Source organism: Protopterus annectens, chromosome 1.part0 (assembly GCF_019279795.1).
Source record: "Protopterus annectens isolate FY-2018-M chromosome 1.part0, PAN1.0, whole genome shotgun sequence".
Classification (NCBI taxonomy): domain Eukaryota; kingdom Metazoa; phylum Chordata; order Ceratodontiformes; family Protopteridae; genus Protopterus; species Protopterus annectens.
The window spans coordinates 417,243,749-417,263,105 of NC_056725.1; the positions used below are offsets into that span (position 1 = coordinate 417,243,749).

Here is a 19,357-nt window from a genome sequence, read left to right on the forward strand (position 1 = left end):
ACATTGTCTGTGAAACAGAAACAGGAATAAAGGCAAAATTCTTCTTCCTTTTTAGCGTCTTTTAGCGGCGTGACTTTTTGAGAAAGTATAATGAACTTGGCTGCTGCTACAGATATGTCATTAGTGGTACAATAGAAAAAAAGTCACAGTTCATGCAAAAGAGAATTACAAACAAGGTATATTTTCATCACAGTTTAGTTCATTTCAATTACTTGCGTGTTAAGACAGGAAGGATTATACTATTAAGGAGCCTGGGAAGCAAAGAATGTTTCAACCAGTCATGTACGCATAAACAGATATCCCCCTGTTTTTCTATGCACATTTATTTCCTTATGTTTGCAAATGCACGTGTTTTGAACACAAACCAGCTATCCAAACAAGATATAGTTTCATCAAGGTTTACTTAATTTAATTTCATTACGTCTTAAGAAAGGAAGGATTAACCAGGAGCCCGGGAGGCAAAGAACGTTTCACTCATGTACACATAAACAGATATCACCTTTTTTCTATGCACATTTATTTCTTTGTGTTTGCAAATCCACGTTTTGAATGTTAGTCTCTGTACTATAAAATGACAACAATATTCCCTACACCATAAAACTAAAAAGGTGACCAGAAGAAGCAGATATACTGTACCCAATTTCGAGCCGCTTATTATGTTTGGAATCTGATTGCGATAATACAGAAGTACCAAAAAATCACGAAAGTTTGGAGGCTAGCAGTGTAATTGCTTTTGTAGCTACGAGTACAGCATGTTGTTGTTGTTGTCTTTCGGCTTTTCCCGGTTAGGGGTCGCCACAGCGGAACTCCGGTCCGCTAATGATTGGCAGTAGATTTTCATGAACGCCGAGGTGCCAGCTCGACGTTCAACCTTCAACGAAGGCATGTCCATTCACGCATGTCTTTCGAACGCCCACCCAACCGTGGGGAGGATATGCAGACTCCACACAGAAAGCACTCCCTGCACTCCAGCCAAGAATCGAACGGGAGAACCTCTTGCTGTGAGGCAACAACGCTACCACTCCACCATCGAAGGACATTAAAAGTGTCCCAGTAATTCCTTGTGAATGCTGCATAATTTTGGAGAGAGACCCCTCTACATACATGCACCACAAATGGCTAAAACAATCAGTGACAAGGGGTTAAGCCTTCTAGAAAATGGGCAGTAGTAAAGGTGTTAAATATGCCAAATGTTAATGCCTACTTTGGCCTTCCTCAAAGAGGCTGTGAAGCCTCATTATGTGAGAGACATTGAACCAGATTTCAGTAGACTGGCTGTCAATGCAAGTCTGCCTTGATTCCGAAAGACTTGTTCTCAGTAACAGTGACTTACTTTAGTGTAAAGCCTGCTGTAAACAGGCTTACTATGGGAACCAGATCCCAAATCACCTGCTCTCGGCCTGCTTCCAGTGGAAGTGGTCACTTACACTGAGAGCAAGCCTTTTGGAATCAGATCCAATGCGTTAGGTTTATCTAAATATCTTTGGGCAACCAAATTAGTAGAGCATGGTGTGGTGGTAGACATGACTTGTAACAACTTGAAAATCGCATGTTTAAAAACAAAGTAAAACTGACTTCTTTTTAGTAATCTCATGTTGGAAGACTATTTAAGAGTACTGTCTGAAAAGCAGCATTCTGTGCATAATATGTTAATTGTAGCCCATTCTAAAGAATTCTGTCAATGGGGTACAGAAAATTTGGTATAAATTTTGGCACTGTGTAGACTATCCAAAATTATGATATAGGTGATATTTTGTAAGCAAATAATGCATACATTTGAGTTGTTTTATTTTTAGGTGGTAAATCATCAGGGTTAATGAGTTTTCAGAGTTACATTTTTCCTTTTTATAATATTGGAATATATGCATATTTCTTGGGCGATAATTTCATTATGCCCTAGTCAGTTTGGATGGGATTGCAATGTTAGCATTATACTTGGGTTGTAGGGCTACCAAATCTGCATCACTGCTTAAGGATGTGAGTCAGGGAGGCGAGCAGACCATCCTTTAGCAGCAGATAAACCTTTGAACCGTAAAATCTCCAACTTGAACTTGCAGTTGTTTTGTGTGTCTGAGTGAGAGTGATGCTTGGACATCTGCTTACCCACTGTAGTTATGAGTGCTGCGACTTTGGCTCCCACCTGTACTCCGCCAGGAGTTGTTTACCTGGAACAGTGTCCCAGGCACCCATCCAAAGGAAGAAGGTTTCTAGCCTTTGTCCTTTCTCCCTAGCCAGACTCTACATTGTTAAGGCTGCTAGTTGAACCCTGATTGTCGTCACCAGAAGCTGATTCCTTATCCCTTGACCAGTGGGCTGGCTGCATAAGGAGCTGTATGTAATATTTACAGAAATCTTGGATTTATGCACACTGTAGCTTGAACATTGCACTGATCTGCTGAATATTTTTCCACAGTTTCTAGTGCGAGTAGCATTGCTGCATTCGTTATGTTATGCATTGATAACAGCAGGTCCTCCATGCCAACATTAGATCGTAAACACTTAATATGTAGGAGAGCAAAGTTGGCTTGGTGGTCTTACAGAGCATACTTTCTTATGGTATTCTGGAATATTGACTGCAAGAATACTCTTCTATTAGTGCTTTTCTGTCTCTCATCATCTGCTTAACTTGAGGTTCCTCATATTCAGTCATTCTTATTTTCATAGGACCTGATTCTTGTCAGTAGCCTGTTGGTCACATTTGATGCCTGTATACACTACATGTCACAAGGGGCAAATCCGCTGCTGTATTGCTGCAGATGTTTATTGTGTGGTTCTGATGCTTTATATTTTGTTCCTGTTGTGAAATCTGTGTAGTAAACAGTTAAGCAGAGAAATGTTACTTGAAAATGTTCAATTTTTGAGGTTTGTGCTGACTGGATTTAACTTGGTAAAATATGGTAACTGTGATACTTATGTGAAATAATTTAATTGCTGATTATAACACGTAAGGGTTTTTGATCTTTTTGCTATCTTTCCGCCTTGTATAGGCTGTCATTTATTTCATGCTAGAAGCAGTTTAAGCTTTACCACTAAACTTGCTACACTGTGATCTGGTTACTGTTTAACAGAGATTCTGATAATGTTAAGGCTGTTAATCTCCTTGATACTCGTGCTGAAATAAGACTCGTTTAACACATTTATTTGTACATTAACATGAGGTTTTTTCTCATAACAGGAAGTGTCTGTGAAACAAATACTAGAGTCTACTGGTCTGTCTCCAATACTAGTGAATCATGCACTGAAACCTCTGGTTCAGAAGAAAATTCTTGTGCAGCCTTCATCAGAGCAGTCATCATATCAAAGCACTGGTAAGTACTGAAGCTGTCTGCTTGTTGGAAGATAGAGTGCTTTTGTAACTGCTCCAGGTAAGGTCTAGGTCCCTCCTACTTGGGTCTCTGATTGGGATGCACTTCAGTTTCGCTGTTTTCACTGAAGCACTTATTGTAAAGGGTATTTGATGTCATATCACATTCTGTGTTAAGAGCATAACTAATACCCTGCCTTCCCGTACTTCTTCCTCCCGTTGTGGCGGTTAGGTTTTGAATAGCAAGGTCATTGCCCAAAGGATGTCATTGTGTAAGGAGGTATGTGCATGTGTCTGTGTAAGCCAGTGACAGTAGGCCTTGTGGGGTGGACTGTGTAGTGGCATGCACTCTCCCATTGAGGGGGCATAGGTGTCTCACGTGGTGATGCATGTGCACATCACCATCAGAAAAGTTTAGGGAATTAGAGTCTCCTCTCATGTTTGTGTGTATATTGGCTGTGCCTCGGCTAGCTCTGCCCAAATGAGGGAACAGATTAATTCCCATACCCTTCACATGCTAGTTGGTATGCACTGAAGCTCCCACTCCAGTGGAGGATGAATGGGGCAGTTGCTCTGTGGTTTGCAGTCATTGAGGAACACAGGATATAGAGAGGAAAAGTAAAAGCTATACTACATACCATCTTCCAAGATTATGGAATAATCATCAAGGGCTGCATATTAACTTCAGGAACATTATTAGATTAACAAGGGCGTGTGTCTGTCAGGCTTTTTGAAGACCATTAGGTCATAAGCTTTGCTTTTGAACATTTGAAACTGTAAATTAGTGTGACCTGTAGTCAAAAGTGGATCAGAGATGAAGATTTTTAAATGTCTGAGTAAGGTTTGCTTTACCACAAGTAAACCACCATAGCAGTTCATAAGTAGTGTGCATCTTTCACCACACACAACTAGTTCAGTTGATAACTGAAAGCATTCATGAGACCTTGTGACCATTCAGTATTTACCTAGAACTTTGACCAGTGAGCTATTGTGAAGTGATTAGCAGTTTTCAGCCCATTTACAAATTGGCCAGTGTTTAATGTGTACCATATGTTTAGTCTAACCAGTGACCTGTGGGTACCAGGCGTAAACTTCAGTTCATGCTATTGTAAGTGATGCAACTGGAGCTTTCTAGGCGCAAGCAGGTTAGCTACCAAATCTGTCTGCCGAGTGCATCCAGTGACCCATGGGGGAGTCGGGACATCCATCTGTCCAGTATTCTTGCCCAGTATTCATTATCTTGCATTGTGGCACAGAACTTAAAATTTTCTAAACAGTTTTTCTGAGACTTTTTGTTGTGGCGTTATCACCTGGAGGACCAGATATCCATTGTCCACTGGCCCTTCCTTAACAAAAGTCTGTCTTTTCTCCCTGATAATCTGAAATTGGAGGACCCTTTCAGAAAGCTTAGTGAGCTAATAGGCTTTCAGGACACCACTGTAGACAAATATAGGAGATGACAAAGTATGTCAACCACTGGGCCATACCTCCTCCTGTTCTGTTAAGGAGACAGTAAAAATAATACCAATGTGAGACTGGGCCATAAAAGATAGTTTCTTTTGGGAGCATGTAGATTAATCATGTACCATTCAGTTGGAAAACACTGTAAATATTTTCTATTTAGTGGAAAACAATGGACAGCAAAACAGGAGTGTTGAATTCTCATTTTATGGAAATTGACTGCATGCTGCCTGCTGTGTTTTTCTGTTTCTAGTTAAGGTTTACTTTTGAAGTTAAGATATGAGAATGTGTATATTTTAATGTGTGTTTTTTTTTTTTTTTTTTTTTTTGCATAAAGTTTTATCTATTATGTAGCTTCCTTTTTTAGATTAGGTTTGCTTTTTTTGCAGCAAAATCTTGCAGATGCAGTATACCGATAGTGTTTTCCTCAGATGGTGTTAAGTTTTTGCCCTTAACTCAGTTACGCAACCATGGAATTAATAGTGTGGGGAAAGTCCTCCACTGGGGAGTATAGGGTGGTTTTTGCCCCTGCAAAAAAAAAAAAATTGTTTCAGATTTTAGTTTTGGTTTGTGTTTCGGATGTAGTGGTTTCTTTACACTGTGGTGTGCATGTTTTCTTTCTGCACAGTAAATTCCAGAAATTTTCATCAGTTTACAGACCACAGGGCACTTTGTAACTTATAAGTAGCTGTCAGAATGATGCCCCAAGAACTGCTGCTTCTTGGAATAATCTTCGGATCCAAAGAAAGAAATTGTTTGCCTAAATGGATGTTTGTCTGTCTTTCCTCTATTACCACTTTCTCAGAGTAGAATGAGCATGCAGAAAAGATTTGCTTAGCTCCCTCTTAGCAATGTCAGATGTGTTTTCTTTGTCTTCAGGATCTCCCCCAAACTACTTTCAGTGGTAATTCACCAGATGTCTGCACCAAGATGATCAAGTACTCTTGGCTAAAAAATCTATGAGATCTACGCACAACTTGGGAAAATATAGTTGTTTCAAAACTGAAAGAATTAGAACAAATTTAAGTCTTTCTGTTGCCAAGGAAGCTCTCTGCTAGAGTTGTGTTTACTTCAAAATGGAAAAGATTTGTGATTTGGGTGGTAGCAGCACATTGACAGCCTAGCTTTAGTAGTACGAGGATTGAGAGCATGCACTGGGTGTTTATGAAAATATTGAGCATGGCTGAGTGATTAAGACAAATGCGATTGTACTTCTCTTTCTTAGGTACAGAAGTTTTAGTACTGACTTAAAACATCTGTATGAGTCCATTTGTTTTTGAATGTGTTAGGGAGTACAGGAACTTCAATCTTTGAAGTTAACATATTTTAGAACAGATAAAAAGAAGGTAGTTCATTTTGAGAACTGTACATGAATAAGATAGTTTACCAGAAGACATTAGGCAGGCCCAGAGCTTGGTAACTTCTAAAGAAAAAGTTAAGATGTGTGTTGGAAGTAGGCAATTTTAGGCTCTTTGTTATGTGTGGTTTAGAAGAATGTTATGTTAACTGTAAGGACTAGTCCAAGTTTCTGTTAGGGATTTCCCATTTTGGTTGCTATAGCATGAAGTTAGTTTTCATTTCTTAGCTCAGCAGTTTTCCAGTTACATTTTTTGCTGTGTAGATAGAACCATTATTTCCTTAGAGGAGTGCAGATTTTTACCTTCAATGTGAACATGTGAGAAGCACATAAAGAAACTAGGATCAGTATAAAAGCCACCTTTTCAGGGAAAGGACTTGATCCACCTGATGGAGCAGCTACCTGAGATTGAAGCCGTTCAGTGTTTTTATAACCCAAACATTCTGAGAGAGTCAAGACTTTAAAGCTGTTTTGCTACTAAGTCAGGAGGTGGCACAGAGAGGGTTGAAGGACAGAACCAAATTCAACAAGCTGAGTAGGCTTCCAATCTTTAATTCCCAATTAGCAAGTTAGCTAGGTAACTCTTTCTCCAGGTTGAAAGATGAAAGGAGAAACTTGAAGGTCAAGTACAACAGAAGATTATTTGTTTTACTGGTGCCTCCTGAAACACGTAATGATCTACTTGTCAAAGTTTTGCACAGTGTTTAACTGACTTATCAACCATGGAACCTTCATCTATATCGACTGAACTTGGATACTACCTTCTCCTAACATTGCTTTCACTCAACATGTCGTAGGCCCAGGGCTGTCTTCTGACATTTCACAGTCTTTGCCATAAAGGAAGCTACAGTGATGTTGATGTGGGTCTGTGATAAGAGTACTGTACATGCCATTTTGTATGTCTAGAAAACAGTTATACTATGGCTACAGTGATCATGCACATCCTTTTGCCCTTTAGAGAGTCCTCTCTGAAAAGCCACGACTTGAGCAGAATTGAAGATAACCTCTGGTTTGAAGAGAAGGTCTTCAGGTGTTCATCAGCAATCATGCAGATTTTGTAGCCATAGAAGAGAGTAAACAAACCAGGAATTCTGTTCATTAAGATGCTCACTTCTTCTTTTAGTGATAAGCATCGTTTGATGGATGACATTTGATGACATCTATTTGAATAGTTTTCTGTCCCCCATACTAAGAGACTGTTATGTGAGAACCTGCGGAAAATTCAGGGTTTTGTTTGCTGCATTGGAGGGCGATGTACCCTCTGAGAGTTTCCTAAAGCAAAGAGCCTGTTTTCCACATTTGACTTCTGCTCCTTAGTCTGTAATTGACTGGTTTAGCAGGAGCTGTGAGAGTAGATGGAGTTCTTAAACAGTAGGAGTTTAATTGTCGTTAATTAAGAACATACACAAAATGTTTCAGTGCTTCACAGTTGAGATTTTATACCAGCCTTGCTTAACCTTGGACATAACTAGGGGCCCTGGATTACTTCATTTTGGAGTGCCTGGCCAAGGGGCCTGGATACATTGACTCATGACAGTTTTCTGTAAAGACTTCAAGTTACCTGAAGACAGAGCAACTTTTACTAAAAAAAAAAAAAAAAAAAGGCTTCTCAAGTTCCAAGAACTAGCTAACAGTTACTCAGAAATTTACATATACTTGACAGTGAGTGAAAAAAAGCATTTTCCCCAGGGAATCAAGCTCTGTTACATCCCTGATGGCTGTCTCCCACACTCCTAATCTCTAAATATATATATTGCCTTCAAGGTCACACCAATGCTCAGAAAGTATAGTTAGAGACATTGTCAGTGTGTATTGAAGTCTCACACTCAAACTGTTAGAATGTGTGTACTGTACCGTAAAAAAAAAAAAAACTGAAGGCAGTAACAGAATGATAGATGACCATGGTAGGTCAAATTTAAACTCTGGGTTCATTGTTCTTGATTGCTCAATACAGAAGTTCAGCCTTAGGTGAAGTTCACTTTGACTTGTTATGAAGCTGCTGCAGTTGCAATTACTGGTACATTCCCAAATTAATCTTGCACTAATATTAGGAGACTTTTTCTTTGCTACTCAAATTTATGAACTTGTGTGTCTATATGTGAGCTGATTGCACATACGATTACTTGACTACTTCAGAAACATACCTGACCGACTTTTTCTTCTCTGTGTCATATTGATATGCAGTTGCAGAGTCATTTCTACGTTGAATGGTGTTTGATAGCATTTAGTGAAGCAGCCCACTTTCCCACTTTTCTGTACACACCTCCATTTTTTTTCTTTAATGTACTCATTCCTCTTGCATGTCCTCTCTGTTTTGACCTGTGTCTCTCCTTTCATCTTCCTCCCAGTGATTCCTTTTTCTTTCCTAATGACTTGCTGATGTCATCTGAGAGTCTGGGAACAGTTAGTTGAAGATGACCAAAGCTGTGCTACTCTGTAATCTGCAGTAGGTTCAGAGTTGTAGATGGCTCATCTAACTCCTGGTGTCATTCCCTGATTTGGGACCCAACGACTATAAGTTGCAGAGCAAATTTAAAAAAAAAAAAAAAAAAAAAAATTCCAATCTAGCCAGTGCTCCTAACCTCCATTTGCTATGAAATATACTGCACTCAAAGCACTACTTAAAAGCAGTATCGAAATTCATTCCTGTATTGACATTCATAATCCCTGTACAGAAATTAATACCAGTAATGCAATACTAGTTGATTGGCATCTCTCAAATGTGCCCCCTAACAATTTGGTCCTTGGCAGCACCCCATTTGCACTACTCTAGCATGTTACTTTGTAGGGCATATAGCCATTGTAAGCCACAACTTTACTTGTCGTCCTATGGGTGGCAGTAGCATAGGAAAAATTTGTTTTCCTTAAAAGAGCCAGTTTGTAATGGTTTTAGGGATTACAGCTGTTTTACAGCAGGGTTGTACCTAGGTTACTGAATTGTTGCTGCATCGCCTACAAATGTAAGATGAGATGTGGCTGATCTGATGGTATTGTAAGTAGTTTTCCATGTTTACACACTGTATTTTAGAAATATGGGTTAGGGGTGGCAGTCATGAAGTTGTCACATTCCTGCTCATATGTCCCTTAACCTGCCTATATCTTAATACTCCCAGTATGTCTTTTATTCCCTTTTTTTCAGCTGTCCCTTTCTGTTTCTCTCCCCTTAGCTTGTTAGTTTTGTGGACCAGTTCTCTTGAGTTAACTGTTATTAAGCATCTGTAACAGCTGGTAGTTAACATACATTTTAAGGATGACTTGACACAGAAGTGTTATATGTATTGAAGGGTTTATGCCTTTTAGTAAAAGATGGGTTCTGTTACCGTCTTTATCCTTACGTGGTATCTAAGAATTATGGCAGTGGGAAGATTGATATTTGAGCTGGGTGTTCCTTATTACTGGGCCAGTATGGACTCCATCAGTGTTATTATGGTGATTGTTAAAACTTCCTTTTTTTTGTGTGTGTAGAGATGGGCAGTTCCCTGGCAGCAGCAGCCATGCATACACACCCTCATAATTTAAGACCCTGGATTTTATAGTATATTCGGTCTGCTTTATCTGTGTTTCCACAATTTGTCTTTGTTTTACGGCTGAAAATAGCCAGTGAATCATTTCAGTTTACACTGTTAACAAGAGTTGCACAGTTTTGTTTGCTTTGTGCATTCTGTTTGGTCTGTAAGGCATGGCTTCTTTCAAGACATAGAAAAATGTAAGCTAACTAAGTTATACCCTGGGCAAGTTGCTGATCCATAGAATTGTCAGGATTAAAAAAGTGAGACAGTGGAGTTTGTTGTCCAATAAGTACTCAAAAGGTTTTATTGCTTAAAAAATGAGCATTTCCTGACACATTAATGGGCTTAGTAATCTTCTTTGAATGAAACAAATTTGTGGCATGTCAAATCACATGGCCAAGACTTTAAGCTTTTCTTCTGCTGGAGTACTGCCTCCAGACTAGTTTGCATTCTGAGTCCTTCAAAGCCTTTCTGTGTTGGAGGGAAGCCTTCTAGCTTATCAGTGGGAGTAATAAGCACTAGGTAGCCTGTCTACCACAAGAAGAGTGGTGTCTGGACGAGAAATTGTAATTTATTGGCCGTTTGGGCAGTTTTTCCATCCCTTTCAACTTTCTGGTTTGAAAGCCTGCGTTTGCGCTGGTTTCCTTCCTTTCCTGCTAGTCTAGTCCAGATACAGATTTGTTGTATCCAGGACTGTTTGTAAGCTTCTGAGCCCCCCCCCCCAAGCATTTCTGTGTTGGGGGGAAGCCCCCTAGCTGATCAGTGGGAGTGGTAAGCACTAGGTAGCATATCTACCACAAGAGGAGTGGTTTCTGGCTCAGAAATTGTAGTTTATTGGCCTTTAGGGCAGTTTTCCATCCCTTTCAACGGTCTAGTGTAAAAACCCACATTTGCACGGGTTTCTGCTTGTTTAAGCTCTGCGCAGCAGTGCCAAGGTAAGGTAAACTATTAATGGTGCCAGAAAGTCTGCTCTTCAGTTTTTTCCCTTAGATCTTGCTAGTTCTTTCTCTCTCTCTCGTACTTCAAATAGCTTAATAGCTTTGCGCTTCAACAGGTTTTTGTAACAGTTGATCTGATATTATTAATCCTCGTTCATTCCTTACGCATGGGTATCTGTTCCGAGCCGGCCATTTTCCAAGCTCGTGTCAGCTTCAAACTCTTGAGCTAAAGTCTTACCCATAATCCCCCTCTCCCTGTTACCTCAGATTTCGTTTGCCGCGTTGCCATCCGGTCGTGTCAAGCTATTTCTCTTGAGCTAAGTACAGTCAATTGTTGTTTAATTGCTTTACAAATTACCTTTCTGTCAGAAAAGTTGATATCTTATTGTCCCTTGCCCTTTCGCATCTAGCGTTCATAATTTCCTCAGGTTTTTTTCTGTCCTTTATTTACCATTTTTACCGCGAGGTAATTTTTCTTTACCATCGTTGGTAATCTTTTTCCCTTTCTCTTTCATACCTTCGGGTACTCTCTTGTACCATTGTTGGTACTTTTCTATTAAGTAATATGGCAGATAAAAAAGGTAGTCCAGGGTTTAAGTGGTGTTCTGATTGTGGACACAAACTGCCTACTTCTGATGCACACTCTTTATGTGTTTATTGTTTGGGAGCTTCCCATTTATCTGTTGAACCACCTTGTACTATTTATGAGAACTTTTCTAATAGAACTTTGTTAGAAAGGAAAAACAAGCTGATACTGAAAGGACTTCTAAAATCTCCCTTTTCAGAGGCTGTTTCTGGGTCAGCAGTCTCAACCCCTCCTAAAGCCCATAAGAAAATGGATGTTTCTACTAAGGCTAAATCCTTGCCTTCATCCCCGGCTGGGGACTCATACCAACCAAAACCTAAAAAGGTTAAAATTTTGGCTCTGGAGCTCTCTGTCAGCCCCAGTGCTTTCGGTGCCTAGACCTTCGGCACCGAGGCCTTAGGCTCCATTAGTGATTTTGGCTCCGTCCTCTCCTGCAGCCTTCTACATATCGGCACCGAGTGGCTCCTCGGTTCAGACCATTACCACTGTATCGGTACCAACCATTCAGTGGGCGCAGACCTTGACCGCGTTGGCTCCGAGATCTTCCTCGGAACCGAGGCCTTTATTGTTGACTCCAGTTTTGTCGGTTCCAGCTTCGGCACCGACAACCACTTCGGCACCAATGCCTGTGTCGCTGCAGACCATGACCTCTGCACCAATGACTTCTTCGGTGCAGACTACAATAGTTCAGTTTTTCTCTGCACCGTTGTCCTCGGTGCGGTCAGATGAGATGGGCACCAAGTCTGCCTCTTTTGTGGACAGGCCTGTTTCTCCCTCAGTCTCTGTGAGGTCCACTAGAAGCCTTTCCGAACATGATGTGTTGCGTCTTGTGGACCAGGCATTTTGGGCCAGAGGTATTCCACCCGTCAGGAACTATCCTTCCTTGGGAGGTGATCACCCATCCCCAAAGACACCTTCTTATTCTCCTCCTTCATTGTCTTTGAAGTCAATTAATATAGTACAGTCTTCCCCTTCTGCGGTTCCCTTTATGGATCTCACTAAAGAACCGGAGTTGCCTTCGTGGCAGGAAAGTTTTGCTACAACCCAGGATGTCAGCTGTGACATGCATAGCTTGCTGCTCCACAGCCATCCAGGGACTCCAGGTTGGCAGGCTGAGCCATGTAGGGGAGGAGTGCCCCCTGTCCTAGACATATACTCCTCTCTGGGTGGACCAGCCTTCCAACTGATGGAGAAGGCTTTCGCTGCTGCTGGCGATACTTCTGCCCTCCACTAGTACACTGGTTTCACAAGTCGCACCTAGCGGACACTGGGTGCAAGGGCCTCAGGACATATTCCCTCAGGAATCCCCCTTTCCGTTGTCTTCCCCAGCTTCTTCAGCTGGGGAGGTCCACCGGAAAAGTTCATGTAAGAGGAAGCACATGGACTCCACAGAGGAGTCCCTCACAGAAGACACAGATTTCGATGAGGGGGAAGGATCCCCTCAGTCACCCTCAAAGGTATCCTTTGGAGATATCCTCAAAATCCTGAAACAGAGAGGTGACTGGCAGTCCTCTAATCCGACCCCTGAGGAATCTGTGTTCCTGCAGGCCTTTCGCACCCGGCCCCCTACCACCTGGGTTACTCCACCTGCCGATGAACTTGTCAGGTTCATCGTGGAGCGTGCTTGGAAGTCCCCTGATACCGTCAAAGCTATCCCCGGAGGCCAGATAAGATCTTGTCTCCTCCTGCTTTGGATCCTCATTGGTCCAAAGGTCTTCCCGTAGATGCTTTGGTGGTGGCGGCCACAACAAAAAAGGATCTGGCAGAAGAAAGCCCGACTGTCCATCCACCTAACAGAGAGTCCCGGGCCCTGGACAGAATAGGGAAGCGCACCTTTGTTTCAGCGACCTTTGCTATCAGGTCCCTGAATTATATGGCACATTTTACCAGGCTTCAAAGGGATCTGGTTTCTGAGCTCTCTGAAACCTTGGCTGGTGCAGTATCTGATGAGGTCCGTGACAAGGTGGCCTCTCAGCTGGCCACCGTGGAGTCTATATCTAACTCCTCTATGCGATTGATATCTCACGCATCAGAAGGAGCAGCTAGAGCAGCAGGTTCAGCTGCGGTCTTGAGACAACACGCCTGGATGCGCTTGTGCAACTTCACGGAACCTTTTAAGTCTTCCTTTCTTAATACCCCCATCGAGCCCTCCTCGTTGTTTGGGCCCAAAGTTAAAAGCACACTGGCCAGATGTGAACAGGACGGTAAGACCCTTTCTGCCGTAGGTGTCCGTTATTCTTCCCCTCAACGTGCTTTCTCACAAAACCAAAAGAGTGGGAAGATATGGTTCAAGAAATCTCAGGGTCCTTTCCGTGACACACAGGCCGAGTTCTCCCCCAGAGGCAGAGGGGGAAACTCACAAGGAAGACGCTCCTTTCGGGGCAGAGGGGGACCGTGTAACCAGGGTTCCAGGGATTCTTTCCCTGGTCAATCCTACCAGTGCTCCTGAAGAGCGGCCCAACTCCTTTCCCCTGGAGGTGGTTGAGGGACGTTTCTCCTTGTACCCTTCTGTCTGGCTAACCATCATCACTGATTCTTTGGTACAAAGGATCATAACCAGAGGTTATCATATCCCCTTCGATCTTTGTCCCGTCCCTTCAAAAAATCTTCCAGATGTTCCACCAGTCAAAGGGAAGAAGCAGCACTAGAGATAGAAAAGCTGCTAAGAAAGAGAGTCATCCAAATAGTCCCTCCAGACCAGATAGCATCGGGATTCTACTCAAGACTATTTTTGGTGCCAAAGAAAACCGGGGACTGGAGACCAATTTTGGATCTCAGTGTATTGAACAAGTTTGTGAGAGCACAAAAATTCCAGATGGTCACAATACAGTCCCGCTTTTGGAAAAAGACGATTGGATGTGCTCTATAGATCTTCAAGATGTGTACTACCACATAAAGGTGGACAGGCCATCAAGAAGATTTCTGTGCTTCCATTCGGGAGCCAGTCACTACCAGTTCATAGTACTGCCCTTCAGCAATCTCACCCCATCTCAGTCGACAGAATTCATAGGAGTTATCTTGGACACAAAAAACTGCAGAGCTGCTATTCCAGAGCACAGAACTTTAAGGATAAAGCAACAACTAATTCCTATCCTGTCAAAGAAAAATCCACGGCTCACTCTGTTCTACAGCTGTTGGGTTCCATGGCAGCCTCCATCACCATTGTTCCCCTGGCCAGGTTTCACATGAGGCTTTTACTCACCCAATGGTATCCTTTTCAGCATCCTCTTTCAGCCATGATTAGAGTAACCCACAGGTGCAAACAGGATTTAAATTGGTGGATGACACACAGTCTTTCACAGTCGTCTTTACCCCTCTCCCCCCAGCAACCCAAGGCCACAGTGATCACGGACGCCTCCCTGATGGGGTGGGGGGGCTATGTCATTGACAGACAGTTCAAGGCACTTGGTCCCATCTGGAGGCCCATCTGCATATAAATGTTCTAGAGCTGAGGGCGGTGCTTCTGGCATTGCAAGCATTCCATCCCCTGCTGCCATCTGGGACAATTGCGATTCAATCAGACAACATGGCGGTGGTCTGGTAGATCAACAAGCAAGGTGGAACCAGATCTTACCCCCTTTGTCAAGAGGCCATGAGGATATGGCAATGGGCGATGGCTACCAATCGTTTTCTTCTAGCAACGTACATTCCTGGGAGTCCCAACGTGATAGCAGACAGCCTCAGCAGGTACATTCTGCAACCTCATGAGTGGTCCCCGAATCCCTTGATAGCGGCGGAGATCTTCCACCGCTGGGGCCGTCCTTGCTGGGACCTCTTTGCATCCCCGACCAACTACAAATGCAGCAACTACTTCGCCCTGATTCCCCCTCCGGGACAGTCACCCAGGGACGCTGTAGTCCACGATTGGCCCTCGGGTCTTCTCTACGCACTTCCACTCTTTCCTCTCATTCCCCAATTTCTGAAGAAAGCCCGGCGGTTGAAGAGCAAGGTAATCCTCATAGCACCATATTGGCCCCGACAAATTTGGTTCCCATTCCTTTGGCCTCACCTACTAGATCGACCATGGATTGTCCATCCAACCCCGGAGTTGATCTCACACCCACAGAACCTGATTCATCCCAACCTGAACAGCCTGAAGCTAACGGCTTGGCTACTCCAATTCCCTTGATTGCCAGGCAGAATGATCTTTCTTTACTAGTACGTGATATTCTCATTGCTTCTCATAAGTCTTCCACTAGAATTACTTATCTGAGCAAGTGGAAAAGATTTACCTGTTGGCTGAAAGATAAACAAGTTAGACCCCTTTTCAGCACCAGTGTCGATAATACTAGACTATCTGGCTGACCTGTTTCAATTGGGTCTGTCGTCCTCTACCATTAGAGTTCATTTGGCTGCAATTTCTAATTTTCATGAGGGTGTCCAAGATTCCTCTATGTCCCATGAAGACCTTCATAAAAGGTGTGAATCATCTGAAGCCACCTTTTAGAGAACCTATTCAACCATGGGATTTATCATTAGTTCTACAAGCTCTGACAATGGCACCTTTCGAACCAGCCTCTTCTTACGACCTCAAGTATTTGTCATGGAAAACCTTGATGTTCTTCGTCTTCCATTGCTGCAGTCCTGACTATTGGGTATAGTCCGCGTCCCAGTCGGCCCGAATACCAGAGTATAAGGCTGACGTCGGTCATGGCGCCTTAGACTGACGTCAGTACGTCAGGGTACTAATGCGCATGACCGACGTCATTTCCTCAGTCTTTTTTGCCGCATGGTCCGATGCAGAAGCAATTTTGCGAGTGCAGGTTGGCGTTCTGAGATTTTCCGAAACCGGAGTTTCAGACCGAAACAGAGTTGGCTAAGTAACCCCGTTGGGGAACATTTTGTTTTTTTCTTGCCTCAGTATTTAACCGGATGTCAGAAAAAGTGAATAACTGTATTTCTTGTGGGAAGCAGATACCGCATAGGGATTATCATACATTGTGTATACCTTGTTTAGGGCCTGAGCACGACGTTGTTGGTTGCCGCTCTTGTGCTAGATTTAACAAGTGCACTATTAAGAGGAGGCTAGATTGTGCTAGGTTAGTGTTTGGGAAGCGTTGCAATTATAATATGCCGTCGGATGCTCCGACGCCCGCTTCATCCAAGAAGCGCAAGGACAAAACAGTGAAGCCTAGGGGTGAGGAACCGGCAGTCCCGGATGTCGGTTCTTTAGAAGGCTCAGGGGAGCCAGAGGTTTTGCCAGGAGTCTCTATGGAGTCTCAGGCTGATACTTTACTGTTACAGGATGTGCCCTCTCAGGAGGTAGGCCAGGCTGAGGGGGCTTCTCAGGTAACTGTTCTTCCCTCTCTTCCCAAGGTAGTTAGGGCCTCTCCTTCTGTTGCCAAAGCTTCTTTTAGAGGTAGGCCAAGTTCAGCTTCTGTGGGGGCTTCTCCTAGCATTTCGGGCTCTGTGCCTAAGAAACATATGCTTAAAATGGCAGAAGATTTGATTACTCTGATTAGAGGTTCTATGCCCCCGCCTGATAAGAGGCCTAGGGTGGACCAGGAGTTTGATAGTTTTGAACAGTGTTCACAGGCTTCAGAGTCTTCTGTGGAAGACTTGCAAGAGTTTCCTACTTATTCTGATTCTGATGTGGATGATTCCACTCCTACAGCTTCTCCTCCTGAGGATTTTTCTTTTCAGAGACTCTTCACTCCATGAGGGAGCACTTTAAATGGGAAGGCCAGGATTACTCTGATTCCAGGAAAAGGCTTAGGGAATTCTTGTTTTTACCCCAGCATAGGCCCTTAGCTATTCCTCCTGTGTTGAATGTGGTGGAGGATGTTTTTGCAGAGGCTTCCCTGAACCCTGACTCCTTGCCTCCTGCTCCTGTTAAGCCTGATAGGTATTATAGGGTGCCCGAAGCTCATAAGTATTTGTTTGAGTCCTAGGGCGGACCCAGAAACTGTTTCTCAGGGGCCTAAAGGTGTTAAAGCTTCTGTGGTTAAAAATCCTGTACCCTCTGATAAAGAGGCAAGGGCTTTGGATAGGTGGGGTAAGAAAGTATATACTTCTTCCACTCTAGCCATGAGGGCATTGAATTGTCAGTTTCATATGCTAAAATATCAGAATTATCTCCTTTCACAATTGAAATCTAAGGTGGATGCTTTGGCGGAAGGTATTGAGTGTAAAGAATTGCTGGATTTGGTTCATGTGTCTGAACAAGTGGGTAAGCATTCTTTGCAGTGTGGTTTTGATGCTGTTCAGGCCTCCTCGAGGGTGGCTGCTACTAGTTCTGTCCTTCGCAGACATGCCTGGTTGAAGGATCAGGATTTAGCTGAGCATGTTAAGACCAGGATTTTGGATGCTCCTTTACAGTCTGATGTGTTGTTTGGACCGCCTGTGGAAGCAGTTTTAAAGAAAATGGAGGACAAAGCTAAGTCTATGCAGACTGTTAAAGATTTTTTGCAGGTGCAGCCTCCAAAGTTTAGTAGAAATTGGCCTGCTAAGGGGTGGACATATCCTGCTTATGGTTCCCAGTCTAGGGGTAGGTCTAGACGTGGTAGGGGCAGGGCTCAAGGTTCGTTTAGGCCTAGATCAGACAGTTCACCTGCTCAGACTTCTGGTGAGGGCAGGGGTCAGTCCTTTCGTAAGCAGACCCAATGACCTGCCTTTTCAGCTGCCAGTGGATTCTCGTCTGGCAGCTCCTTTGGGAGGAAGACTGTCTCTTTTCAAAGGAAATTGGGATTTAGTCACTCAAGACAGATGGGTGCTGGATATCATTCATCACGGTTACAGATTTTATTTCCACACACTGCCCCTTTCAAAGGCATGCCAGATGTTCCTCCTCCACAAAGAAAAGAGGCTCACAAGCAAATTTCTCAGTTACTCCAGATAGGGGCCATTCAGCCAGTCCCTGTATCAGAAAGGGGCTTGATTTTATTCTCGCCTGTTCCTAGTACCAAAGAAGGGGAACACGTGGAGACCAATTTTGGATTTATCTATCCTCAACACTTATCTGGACATTCCCAAGTTCAAGATGTTGACGTTACAACAACTGTTACCTTTGCTGGGCAAAGATCACTGGATGGTAACTTTGGATCTCAAGGAAGCTTACCTTCATGTGCCTATAAGGCTAGGTTGCAGAAAGTATCTGCGGTTTCGAACTGGAGATTTTCATTATCAGTTCTCTGCATTGCCCTTTGGCTTATCTACTGCCCAGAGTATTCACAAAGGTTCTGGCTCCAGTGATAGCTTACTTCAGGCTTCAAGGCATTCAAATCTATCCTTACTTGGACGACTGCCTGATTCTGGCTCAAGAAAAGGAAGACCTTCTACAGCATCTGGAATATGTCATAGCAGTGCTAAGATGCCTGGGGTATTCTGTGACCGAAATAAAGTCCAGTCTAGTACCCTCTCAAGACATGTGCTTTCTGGGTGTGAGACTGAATACAGCAGCCCAGATGGCCTTTTTAACCCCGGACAAACAAAAGAGTCTGTCACTTTACTTCCATCAACTATCTCATCAGTCCGTGCTGACTGCAAGGACAGTCCTTCAAGCATTAGGGTTCATGGCATCTTGTATTCTGGTGCTTCCCAATGCCAAACTGCATATGAGGAAGCTGCAATGGTATCTCAAAATGTATGGACACAGCACTGCCAGGATTTGGACACTGTCATTCAAATAATACCTTGCCTTCAAAAGGAATTCTTGTGGTGGGCTCAGGAATGTCACCTAAACAAGGGACTCTCTGTGACCCGGCCAGAGGCGAGTCAGATTTTAACGACAGATGCCTCGGACACTGCTTGGGAGCTCATCTAAATGGAAAGTGGATACAAGACAAGTGGCCTGCCAGACTACAGCATCTACATATCAACATGAAGGAGATGTTAGCAGTCCAGTTTGCATTGATGGCTTTCAAGGAGTTACTTCTTCCAGGGCAGGTGTTGATTCTAACAGACAACACAACTGTCATGTGGTACATCAACAAGCAAGAGGGAACACATTCCTATCCTCTATGCAGGCAAGCAATGATTTTATGGGAGACTGCGTTAAGCCTGCAACTAACTCTTCAGGCAAGGTTTCTGCCAGGAGCACAGAACTCCCTAGCAGATGTGTTAAGCAGACAAATCATGGATCCCCACGAGTGGAAACTGGATCTTCATGTATTTCAGAAATTGACAGTGTCATGGGGAACTCCAGACATAGATCTGTTCGCTTCTCCACTAAACCACCAGCTGCCAAAGTATTGCACAAAGGGG

At 43.3% G+C, this 19,357-nt stretch overlaps 1 protein-coding gene across 2 annotated transcripts in view; it reads left to right on the forward strand.

Annotated features, from left to right (window-relative positions):
• CUL9 (cullin 9) overlaps nt 1–19,357 on the forward strand; it is a 2,881,018-nt gene that overhangs the window by 2,052,624 nt on the left and 809,037 nt on the right. For both annotated transcript variants that reach the window (XM_044060287.1, XM_044060293.1), the window contains exon 28: nt 3,176–3,308. In XM_044060287.1, coding sequence (XP_043916222.1) covers nt 3,176–3,308 — 133 coding nt within the window. The remainder of the gene's footprint in view (nt 1–3,175; nt 3,309–19,357) is intronic.